General features: G+C 40.3%; 1 protein-coding gene across 3 annotated transcripts in view; it reads left to right on the top strand.

The window, feature by feature from the left end:
* Window positions 1-11,879, top strand: part of HMG20A (high mobility group 20A) — a 68,832-nt gene extending 56,953 nt beyond the window's left edge. For all 3 annotated transcript variants that reach the window (XM_045532698.1, XM_045532682.1, XM_045532690.1), the window contains exons 7-10: window positions 4,151-4,226; window positions 4,938-5,153; window positions 5,835-5,977; window positions 9,202-11,879. In XM_045532698.1, the coding sequence (XP_045388654.1) occupies window positions 4,151-4,226; window positions 4,938-5,153; window positions 5,835-5,971 (429 nt within the window). In that variant the 3' untranslated portion in view covers window positions 5,972-5,977; window positions 9,202-11,879. The remainder of the gene's footprint in view (window positions 1-4,150; window positions 4,227-4,937; window positions 5,154-5,834; window positions 5,978-9,201) is intronic.
* Window positions 11,880-12,315: the final 436 nt, after the last annotated feature.

Genomic DNA, 12,315 nt, shown 5'->3' with positions numbered 1-12,315 from the left:
ATAACTTCTGTGATTTATGAAAAGGAATGAGTCTCTGTGTGATTTCCCTGTTTTAAGATTTAGATATGTGGCCAGGTGCAGCGGCTCATGCCTATAATCCTAGCACTTTGGGAGGCTGAGAAGGGATGATTGCTTGAGGCCGGGAGTTTGAGACCAGCCTGAGCAAGATTGGGACCCCATCTCTACAAAAAGTAGAAAAGTTAGCCAGGCGTGGTGGTGTGCGTCTGTAGTCCCAGCCACCAGGAAGGCTGAGGCCGGAGGATCACTTGAGCCCAGGAGTTTGAGGTTGCTGTGAGGTATGGTGATGCCACTGCACTCTAGCCTGAGTGACAGAATAAGATTCTGTCTCAAAAAAAAAAAAGATTTAGACACATTGAACCAAACAAACAAAGAGGAGTGGGTAGGTAGAAAGCCAGCAGTTAGTTTCTCAAACATGTAGGTTTTATAAATCTATCTGTCATTATACACACATCAGGATAAAGTTCTCATAAGGGACCCAGCATCCCTTACTTTAACAGTGTTTTTCATTGAATAATATATTTCCTAAACTAGGTAATTTCAGAACGATTGCAGTATAAAAGAACTGGTTTGAAGTTTAGAACTGTTTTTAAACTGTTATTCATTATAGTAAGAGTTCAGAAAAATGGAAAGCACTAAGGTGAAAAGCAGCCACAGAGGAGCCCATGGAAAGGAAGAACAGAATCAGGCCTCAAAGATGAGCCAGGTTCTGTAGGGGCACCTCAGGGTGGGTAAAATGGCTTGAGCAGAGGTATGAGTGAGTTAATAAAAGAGCAAGTATCTTGCAAAGTGTTTAAACATCATGGATCCTAAATACATAATTGTTTCCCTTTACTTATCCTATGAGGGGTAAAACAAGAAATGTGATAGAATAGTCTTCGAGCTCATCTTAGAATACTAAAACCTCACAGATCCTCTCAACTGACCACTTCAGTTGGCCAGTAAAGGAAGTGACTTGCCTAAGACATGAAAGGACTTACCCAGAATCACTTACTAAATTAAGTTAGAGGCAAAAATGTGATTAAAACCCAGTCCTTCTGTACCAGAGTCTAGCCTTCTTGGCAGCACAATGCCATGCTGTATAGAATAAACTAAATACTGTTGAAAGTTAAAATGGGCCTGGTTGCCTGAGATGGCAGCAAAATTTGTTGCCAGTTAAGCCAGAAATTATTTGGTTTGTATATAGTAAAGAAACCTATTATATTCCTAAATGGAATGTGGATCCCTAAGACATTGTTACCAGGGAAAGTACTGGAGAGTACATATTCGAGCTAAAGAAATGCTGACCTGAAAGCCATTCTGCATAGCAGTGGGGCACTTCAGCCTAGTACAGTATAATAAGAGCATTCCCCAAAGAAAAGGGCTCTTAAGAGAAGCACATCCACTCTCTGAAATTCTGGCCCAGAGCCTAGATAACAGTAAAATAGGTTTAGTTCAAAAAGGCCTTTGTTCTCCTAACCTCCACTCAGTATATAGAAGGAAAAACCACTGAAGAGTATTCTTGCTCCTCTCAAATCCCTAAGGCAGCCCCCTAGACCCAGGAGTCGATAGTATGGCTCTCAAGAAAGTGTCTGCATCTCATGTGAGAACTAAGACAGAAACAATAATTTTGTTTCTCCTTTAATTTATGAGAAATGACAAAATGACACTCAGCCTGAACAAATTAGACCCCTTCAATGAAGAGGTAATCAAATCCTTATGATTTTAATCCCTCGAGTGATGCCTGGAGCAGCTTAAGTATATCCGAGCCCCCAGGAGGATCGTCTCCATGCCGAGTAATGTACTTAGTAATGGAAGAGTGCTGATGGTTTTTATTACCACTCTTCTGTTAAGTAGAATTTCTCTGTTGCCTTTCAGAGACTGAACAGTTTCATTTAATTGCTTTAATGTTTCCTATTTTGTGCTCTAAGACTCTGTACCAAGGGGCAGTGTGTTAATACACCTATATGGTGCTATCCTCTGCCCGTACATAATAGCTTGGTTTGGACTACTCTGGCAAAGAAGAGAACAGAATTACCAGTCTAAAGAGAGTCAAGGCCTCATGGAGGGTTCTTTGTACTGTGGTAATGGGAGCCAAACATCTCCACTTACCCACCTAACTGGCAGATACTGAGATGTATAGCTAGGTAACTGATTTCATGTAACTATGCAGTGAAGTAGGAGACTGAACAAGATATGGTGATAAAGTCATAAGACTATCCTAAGTCATCTGTGGACTTATGCTTGTATCTGTTGTGCCTTGTATATGTAGGGATTGTGTATCCTAAGTTTTCTGTTTTCCTTCAGCAACCCAGTAACAGATTCAAAGCTACCTTAAGTCAGCAGAGTTGAGAGAAAGCCACTGCAAAAATGTGTCTAAGATTTCTTCTGGAAGCAGCCTTTTTTACCCATACATTAGTTCTCATTGAAATCCACAAGGAGTTGGCTTGAGGTAGAGCTTTTGCTGTTGAAACTTGGGACTTTCAATGATAATTTTGTTGTTTATTTTTAAATTGTTCTAAAGAAAAAGGGTAAAAATTAAGAGCTTTGAAATTTTCCTCAGATAAATACATAGTTTTCCAGACTTCCATTTTAAATGTCCTTCTTGATGAACTGCCATTGGCAGGCAGTTCGCACAGCACAGTCCCCTTAGAGGCAGAAACCAGTGTGAAAACAGGAGCTTGGCTGTGAGAATTTCCTTATAGGCTATTAACTGCTTAGCTTTTCTATTGGGCACGAAATAATTTTTGTGTTCAAAGATAAAAAACTAGTAGTGACAAAAGTAGGAAAAATACATTCCATCTCTAGCTTTAAAAATGTTTTCATGGGAATGATTCCTAGGTATTTTGTTTACTACTTTTCATGTTATAAAGGTTTTGGAATCTTCAGATTTCACTAGCAATTTCTTTAGTTCTCCCTTCCTGACATTCTCTTTACCATCTTATGTAATGTAAGATTTTCAATACTGTGCCAAGACACTTGTAATTAATATTCATAATGCTTTCAACTTCAAGTTCATTATAGAAGCAACAGCATTTTGAATTATTGACTTTATACTTAAGGATCATTGTGGAATATATTTTGCAGTGGTTTTATTAGACTATAATAGCTTATTGATAAATTAATTTTAGGCTTTGTTCTTTCTATCTCACACAATCCTTAGCTTTCTCATTGTTAGTGCCTGGTTATTTCTAACTTCTTGGTTTTATATGTTTGTTTGGTTGTTTTTCCTGTGTCTGAAGAAAGTAAAAGATCCCAAAAGATAGGCTTCCTCTCATAAGTAAATGAAGTACCAATGGAATATTATAATTTTTGCTCATGGCTAGCAATATCTGCTTAAAATTCTTGTAGTCTGCCGGGCACGGTGGCTCATGCCTGTAATCCTAGCACTCTGGGAGGCCGAGGTGGGAGGATCACTCGAGGTCAGGAGTTCGAGACCAGCCTGAACAAGAGTGAGACCCCCGTCTCTACTAAAAAATAGAAAGAAATTACCTGGACAACTAAAAATACATAGAAAAAATTAGCCGGGCATGGTGGTGCATGCCTGTAGTCCCAGTGACTCGGGAGACTGAGGCAGAAGGATTGCTTGAGCCCAAGAGTTTGAGGTTGCTGTGAGCCAGGCTGATGCCACGGCACTCTAGCCAGGGCGCCACGGCACTCTAGCCAGGGCAAAAGAGCCGAGACTCTGTTTGCAAAAAAAAAAAATTCTTGTTGTCCACTCTGCAAATTTACATTGCATAATCCTGTCTCAGAGAGCATTTTACATGTGTAACCAACAGAAGTGACTAAAGAAACACTCTTTCTCAGTTCTCACCTCAGTCACTTTTACAGCCGTATACTGGTGACTATTCAAAACACAAAGCTAAGAAATGGCTTCAAATTCTCCATTAAGGAAATTTATATAGGTTTGTTTTAAGGTTTCTCATTGCACAGCAGTTGTATACCTGAGAGAACTGAATACTTAACCTGCTTAAGCTCTATGAAAGTTTGATTCCAATGAAAAGGTGAATACATTTCCCTCAGACTCACCTGGACTGCTTCCTGCTCACTCTACTATTTCTTTAAGCAAGATATGATCATTGTGCTTTCAGGCACTATTATTTAATTTAGCTTCTGTGTAAGAATTAACTGTTTTGTTACTCTTGATTCACAGAAAGAAACAGAGGTAAAGGAGCGGTCTGTTTTTGACATCCCTATATTTACAGAGGAATTCCTGAACCACAGCAAAGGTGATTACTGAAGCTTCTTTTTGTGTTCCTCAAGTTTTTGCCAGGGCATTTAGTTCTCATGAGGAGTTCATTGCTCAAAAGCAAAGATATTGATATTCCTCCTTAGGACTGGTCCAGAAGAAGAATACCTGCTTCTGTTTCCCTCTGTGGTAAAGGTACCTACTTAGAGACCAGTGAAGTAGGCTCGGCCAGTGTCGTGAAAGCTGCTTTGATCTCTGAATCTAAGAACATAAATGTAAATCACTAGGTCATTTGCTTTCAGACTCATAGCCTGGAACCTTTTGTACCAGTAAAGCTTGCATGGGGGTGCAAATAAAATAAATAAGAGCAAAGCTGATCCTATTGTAGTAAAGATGGGTACCCACAGTTGTGCTTGGCCAATCTCCCAGGATCCCCCTATGAAGCCCCTCAGGCTTATTGTACAATTTTAAAAAGCAAAAACTAACAACGGCAACAAAAATACTCGGAATTGCAACGGCTCATTGCAATCTTATGTATAGAATATAACTAGCTTTAAGAATTAAAACAGCTCTGGGGAGCCAGGCGTTTCATTGCTGAGATTGTTATGTGGAATGCCATAATGAGAATCGGGAGATGAGGTGGGGTAGCTAAATTACAGGCAGCTGAGCAGAACTTCCCTAGGAGAGCCATTGGGATTCCTCAGAGACTCCTCCTAGTGCTGCATGTGTTCTGTGGGGTATGTGTCCTCAGCTCGGGAGGCAGAGCTTCGCCAGCTTCGCAAATCCAACATGGAGTTTGAGGAGAGGAATGCAGCCTTGCAGAAGCATGTGGAGAGCATGCGCACAGCAGTGGAGAAGCTGGAGGTGGATGTGATCCAGGAGCGGAGCCGCAACACGGTCTTACAGCAGCACCTGGAGACCCTACGGCAGGTGTTGACCAGCAGCTTTGCCAGCATGCCCTTGCCTGGTAATGTCATCCTATCTGAATACTTTGGGGGGCGGGGCGCGGGTGTTGGGGAGAGGACTGTACTATTTATGTTGGTATTGGTGTGGGGAGGCTGTAATCTCCCCCAGAGGAAAATTAATAAAGTAAGTTTTCCCCCTCAGGGTTTTCTGTAGGTCATATAATAGAATGTCAGTATTGGCTAAAATCCTCGAAAATTTCAGGCTCTCTGGTCATTTAAATTTTTGTCTACTTATATTTTAATCTATTTTCCTTTCTGTTAAGCTTAATTCGATATTCAGAACAATGGAAAGTGAGTAATAAATCCTCAGGAGAGCGCTTTCTATTATGTATGCTTGCTTCCTTTGTTTTTGTTATAATGGGAAGGAAAAGAAAACAAACACTAGTATTTCTAATATGCTCTCTCATTTTGAGGACAGTCACAGCAGAAAGCTGGGAGAATCTCTAACCCTCTGTTATATGCAGCTACTCATACATACTGTACAGCAGGTATTTAGCCCATCTGTTTATTTACAGTATGTGGACTAATTTCGTTTCTTTGAGGTCTAAAAGCCTCTCTATCTTATTTGTGGAGGAGACCACATTAGAATCACAATTTCTTTTGCTGGGTATTCACTTAACTGTGTTATGGTTGAACTGAATGGGGAGGATTTTCTTACTCTTTCTCTGATTATCTCCCTTCAGGAAGTGGAGAGACACCGACAGTGGACACCATTGACTCATATATGAACAGACTGCACAGTATTATTTTAGCTAATCCCCAAGACAATGAAAACTTCATAGCTACAGTTCGAGAAGTTGTCAACAGGCTTGATCGTTAGTGAATGGTGAGTGCTCACTGATAAGATACTTATATGCCAGTACATCATCCAAAATAAGATGTCTTCAATCTGTAGCAATACTACTAAAGCCCTGGAATTACACTGAGTGAACGAACTGGGAACTTGATTAAGATTCCTGTTGCGTGGCTGCTAAATGTAGTAAATAATGTTAGAAACCAGAACCATTGTTCCCAGCTGCTCAGGAGGCTAAAGCAGCAGGATTGCTTGAGCCCAGGCGTTCGGTCCAGCCTGGCAACGTATCGAGACCCTGTCTCTAAAAATATAAGAAAGAAGGAAAAGAAAACACAATCAAGACAGCTTCTTCTCATTCATACGTGTTTCAGAATGGTTTAATGGAAAAAAGTATGATTTCTGTGGTTAGACCTCAGTTCCAGCTTTGTCATTTATTTAAGGCTGTATTCTTGGGCATTAGTTTCCCAAAGGGTTTTGAAGGTGGGAAACTTGGAGAAAATCACCCCCAAAATAATACTCAGAACAAAATAAATATGACTTAATTGTTAATATTCCTTTTCCCTGGAAAATACTAATGACAATTTAGAAGCAGTTAGTAAGGCATTGTGTATACATGAACCCATATAAGTAGGAAGCTTTTTCATTCACCACTTATATATTAAATGTGGATGTGGACTGACCAAACAGTGAAACAGTTAATGCCGTGGTTTTAATAGATTAAAGACAAACTCTCAATAAGCAAAAGAAAAAGGGGAGAGAAAATAAGCTTTTTAAAAATATGTTTAACAAATGAGTAGTAGTATGTATTATATATCCTTTTGGGGGGGGAAGTACATTTCCAGAAAGGATCTACCCATGCAAACTTTTTGGTACAAATGGTCATCCATCAGATATCATTTCTTAAATGGAATTGGTATTTGTTCACTCAAATTTCTAGACATAGGGTACTCTTTTAATAGGCCGTCCACAAAATTGGCAGTTCTTTGGTCTATCTATTACATTATTTTGTGCCTGTACACATACATACAAGCTGAGTGGAAATTTCAGGGTTGGACCATACGATGAGGTGGACATGTAAGCATACTGAAACAACAGTCAACAGCAGGATATGTTCCTTAGAATGGCTGGTCATGGGTTCGAATCTTTATTTGTCCTACAGGTACATGAACACACTCATATACATAATTCATATTCTAACTTGGTTTAGACTTTGAGCAACGTGTATAAGGATAAATAAAACCCATGATTCTTTAATGAGGCAACATCTGCTAGCAGAGACAACGGCAGAAGTCTTCATCCTTCCTGGTCATGCCCTTGGATGATAACTGTACGAGGCAATTTATTATATTTTAGCCTCAGCCATGCTCCAATGGGGAAAGGATTACTGCCCTTCTAGTGAGTAGCCAGATGGAACGGACTGTACTTCTAAGAGATGGCTGGACTCCCTGCAGAATAAAGAAGTGGCATTACTGCTGCTTCTTAGGAAGGGAACAGCTTGTAAATCTGGGCCTGGGATTTTCAGGAGCTCATCACCCTTCTCATTTTCACATAGTGTTTTCAATTAGCACTCTTGTAGGCTTAAAAAGAGAGAGCTGGGAAAACAGTGTGGATGATTGTGAAAGAAAACAGTAATTGATAACACGGTGTCTCCTCACATAGGTATAGGGCAGTTAATTCAAGTATTGAGCCAAGAGGAGTTTTCCATTTTGAGCATTTTACCAATAAGACTCTCTTACAGCTTTATCCATCTCAAGGATATAAACTGTAGTACCTGCTTTCTGAAGTGTCTTTGTAAACCTAGAATATTATCATTATCCTTGATTTTAACCTACAAATATTTTGCCTGTGAAAATGTGAACTGTTATATTACTACAGATTCTTACAATCTACCATGCAAACATAACTAAGAATAGATAGTTCCCTATACCCCCCAAAACTGTCAAATGAAACAATTATAAAGGCTGTGATTAATACTAGCTTGGCCTCATTATACAAATATGTACAGACAGCTAGGCCTGAAGTCCCAGCACTCATGGTGCAATTAATTACTCTGACGTGAGTTTGGCAAAGGTTTCATCCATTGTCAGGAGCCAATGAGTGAAGGGAAGCTAATGGTTCACAAGTTTTAAAGGAATATATTAGAGCTGGAAGGGAACTTTAGAAATCCAGAATTTTATATATGAAAAAGCTGAATCCAAGGAGGTGAGCCATCTTGCCTAAAAATACCTGAGTAGGTGAGCACAGAATACAGGATTAGAACGCAGATATCTAAACTCTCATTCAGTGGAATTTCTAAAATACTGCTATGAGGCAGGGTGGGGGAGGGATTGGAGGAGGGAGAAAGCACTAAAAAATCTTGGAATAGAGCATTAAGATAAATAGAAAGTAAATATAATAGAAAAAGAAATTACAATCTAGTAATTATAAAATTACAAAATTTAAAAATTATTTGTAGCTATGCATGGTGGTACATGCTTATAGTCCCAGGTACTCAGGAGGCTGAGACAGAAGGATCATTTGAGCCCAGGAGTTTAAGACCAACCTGGGTGATATAGCGAGACCCTGTCTCAAAAAAAAAAAAAACTAATAAAAATTATCTTTATAGATGTACAATGAAACATTTGCTCCAGCTGTCACCTTTCTTGTGGCTAAGTAGTACCTAGAGACAAGTGGAGCTGGGAGGAAGCCATGGGGTGACTTTAAGTTGAGAGGGGACCACTTTATATGAGCTATTAAAATCTATATGTTGCCTGATTTCAATTGAACCAATAATAAATATTTGGCTATTTGAGGACTGAAAAAAATCTTTCTTATGTGACTTCATTTTCATCAATATGAGAAAATTTCTTGATCATATGCACATAATACATTCCTATACATGCACATATCCTTAGATTAATACTTGAAGAAAATTGGTTTTGACTGACCTACAGTCTTTGGACTAAAGTAGGGTACTAATTTTCCCTCATCAGATTTGTCCCTGGTTCATTGCTTTTCTGTGTCTAGCTGATGATTTTCCTGCCTCCCATTGTTGCTGAGCTGGAGCAGGGCCATGTTCTCACTGAAATGTTATCTGAAACATCTCAATGAGGTTGCCTGTCTGCAGCTTTATGAACTCTTTAGTTTACATACACGCTGCTCCTCGCCTTAACCCTTATGAAAATGAAGCATTTTATGAATCCATAGCCCTAACCCCTTCTGATCACTACTCACCTTTTTGGTGTCATCAACTTTTTTTTTTCTCCCTAATTCTACAGGTCTTAGAGCTCCAAGATGTTCTGTAAGTGTTTTTATTTGTGAGGAATGAGAAGCCATCCATGGAAATTGGAACTGAATGGGGGCAGAGACAGAGTACAGATCCCTTTGCCTGTGAAAGAATTATCAGTGAGTGACATGCCTACACCCCAGGAAGCCATATGAGGGAGAGCAGAAGGGACACATATATGGTATATGAACTTCCTATGGAACTGTCCTTGTGTGAAGCTTTGAAAGTGTACCGTCACTCTCCCAGGTCTTCGGTTTCCTGTCATTTCCACGTCTCTTAAAGTGGATCTGCATATAACAGCTGACTAGGTGACCCTGAGGCTGACATCCACTGCAGAAAGGAAGACTTCTCATGGTTGCAGTTTTGATTGGACCCTTTTATCAGTGGAGCTCCCGTTTTCTTACCTAGCTGTCATGTTTTTTAAATGCCTTTGGGGCTTATTTTTTGCTAGCCCCCACCAAGTTATACATCTCCATTTTTCTCACCTCTGGGCTTTGTTGCTCAGCAGGGTTCTGAAGGAGAGTCTCTCTCATTGGACAGGCCCAGTCTTCTCCCATCATTGTCCTGCTGTGACTCCAAAGAAAGGAGCTTCTTGTTGACAGTGCCCTGTGGAGGAAGGCTGTGTTTCCTATCCACACGGTGCTCAGTGGGTGCCAGCCCTCTGAGTGGCTTTGTGATTGCTGCCCTGAAGGAGAATGCTCTTTCCTTCCTCCCTGGTACTGCCTGCTGTTTTCTAAGCATCGCTCCTGCACAGACACGGAGTCCCAGCCCCAGCAAGGCTCTTCTGTTCCCATCTGTTGGCACTGTCTTGTGGAGCATTTTTGCAGAGGAAAGGTCACTAGTAAACAGAGGAGAAAAGGAAAGGGTAGTTTCTCATTTGGTATTTTTAAAAAGCCCAAAGTTTAATGTAAGTGAAAACTGAGGGACTCCCTGTCTTCTTCAGGTGTAATGATTCATGGATAGGTAGAAACATCACCCAGAATAGTCTCTTGAGCTCACAGAAAGGGCACAGAAGAATTCTGGTATCTTTTGTCTCCTTCTGTAGCCATTAACTCCTGAATCTACATGAAAAAGATAGGTATCCCTTCCTTCTCTCGCCTTAGTGATTTTTTTTAAACAGCAAAGTGAAGAGGGGTTTCTGGTTCTTTCTGTGTGTTTTGTTTTGAGACGGGATCTCTCCATGTTGCCCAGGCTGCGGTGCAGTGGCTATTCACAGGTGCGATGATAGCACACCACAGCCTTGAACTGGGCTCCAGTGATCCTCCTGCCTCAGCCTCTTGAGCATCTGGGACTACAGGTGCACACCACCACACCCAGCAGTTTCTGGTTCTTTTAACACCAAAAGGGAAGTGGGCTACGATTCTCACCTCAGGGTTGTTGTGGGGTTATTTCGATTCTGGGGTTTTTTTGTTTTTGGTTTTTTGGGGGTTTTGATGCCCTAGAGCACAAGGCCGAAGGTTGCCCCTGAGATCTTTGGAACCAAAGCAGAGTGTGCCGAGCCCATTGTCTAGGCACCATGCCATTGAAGGCAGATAGACAGAAGTGTGACCCTTCTCGCAATATGCCCAAAAGTCAGGATGTAAGGCAGAAACTCCCTGTCGTGTTTCTGCACTATCCTATCTTCTCAGTATCTCCTTACCTGTTTTCTTTATTAGTCCAAAAGGGGGAAAAGAATCTTTTTTTAAATGTCTTATGTGAACACACATCAAATTTCCATGCACTGAAGCCCATATACAACCACTTGGCAATTTTAAGGCCCCATCATTACCTAGTGCTATAAGCCTACCCAACTCTCCCACTTTTCTGTATTTTCCTATTTTCCTGCTTTCATCTATTCTTTCTGCCACTTCTTTTAGACTCCTTGCCTGCTAAGGCCTAGCTAGAACTCACTGTCTCTGGCAGAAGGACATCCAAGGCCAGCTCTGGAAGTTTGTGTCTCCCTTCTGCCAGATGCTTCCTGTCCTTTTGTCCTTCCTCTTAATATTTCTCTCTGTTTCTTTGTGTTCAATTTTATGCAGCTTCGTTAGCACTGCTTTTGTGACTGGGAAAAGCTGTAACTTGGTCCAAGATAATCATTCTCCTGTCTCTAGGTAGGACACCTGACAATGACTTGAATCATTTGCATATTCAGCAATGCACAAGATCTCAAGAGAGCCTACAATATGAAATCATTTTCACAAAATAGCAGCTTGCTTTTGAAATGCTGGCTCGCCCAGTAGCTACACATCTGACTCTCTGGTGACTGGGCTTCAGCTGCCACAAGACCGTCAGGGTCTGTAGAGCAGGTCTGTGCTGCCTCCTCTCTCTGTGCTCAACGAGGAGGTGGTACTGAGGTTACAGACGAGCACAATACCTAACTCATGTTTCCCAATACACTTGTAGATGTTCCTGCACTTACATGTTCTTCTCAAGAAATAAGCTGTTGCCTATTCAGTGTTACAGATTTCTTTCTTTTTTATTAAAACATGGAGCAGCTGAGGAAAGGGAGACAAGGTGTTTTATTTCTGACAAATTTTAGAAAAAACTCGTGTACATGTGTTTGGAACTGTTGAAATGCCAAGTTTTCTGTACAAGTGTTTCTGTAATTAAACGTTTAGATTTTCTTTGTTTTTTAAGAAATTGATATGCTTGCTTGACATTTGTCCCATTAAAACTTTTCTGTTGAATTCACCTGATTCAATTTTACTTGCATTGTAATGAAAAAGAAGTCCTACCTCTTAAAGACTGTCAACTCTCCATTAATCATCAAGTCTGTTATGCTTTTAAAACAGTAACACATCCATTTTACTAATTGCCTCTTCAAAATGTATCTTCACCTGTTTGAGAATTCAGCTCTTTTAATGTATGTTATAACATACAATGAGTTCTAATTCATTTTAATGTAGCAGTCATACTGTGGCAGCAACTTGAAGGGTTTTTCAAAGTCAATGACTCTGAAGTCCCCTTGATAGGAATCGTTTGACAGAAGGGATGAGTTGTGCTTAAATTCTTGGTTTTTAAAAATAACCATTACTTAACCAATCAAAATCTTTTTAAGGAAATTTGTCGCCTATTTCCACTATGCTTTTAAAATCTCAGGGGTGAGGTAATCTGGCTTCCAGATCCG

Source organism: Lemur catta, chromosome 1 (assembly GCF_020740605.2).
Source record: "Lemur catta isolate mLemCat1 chromosome 1, mLemCat1.pri, whole genome shotgun sequence".
Lineage (NCBI taxonomy): Eukaryota > Metazoa > Chordata > Mammalia > Primates > Lemuridae > Lemur > Lemur catta.
The sequence above is the reverse complement of the archived record's forward strand: the minus strand, read 5'-3'. Positions and strand labels throughout refer to the sequence as shown.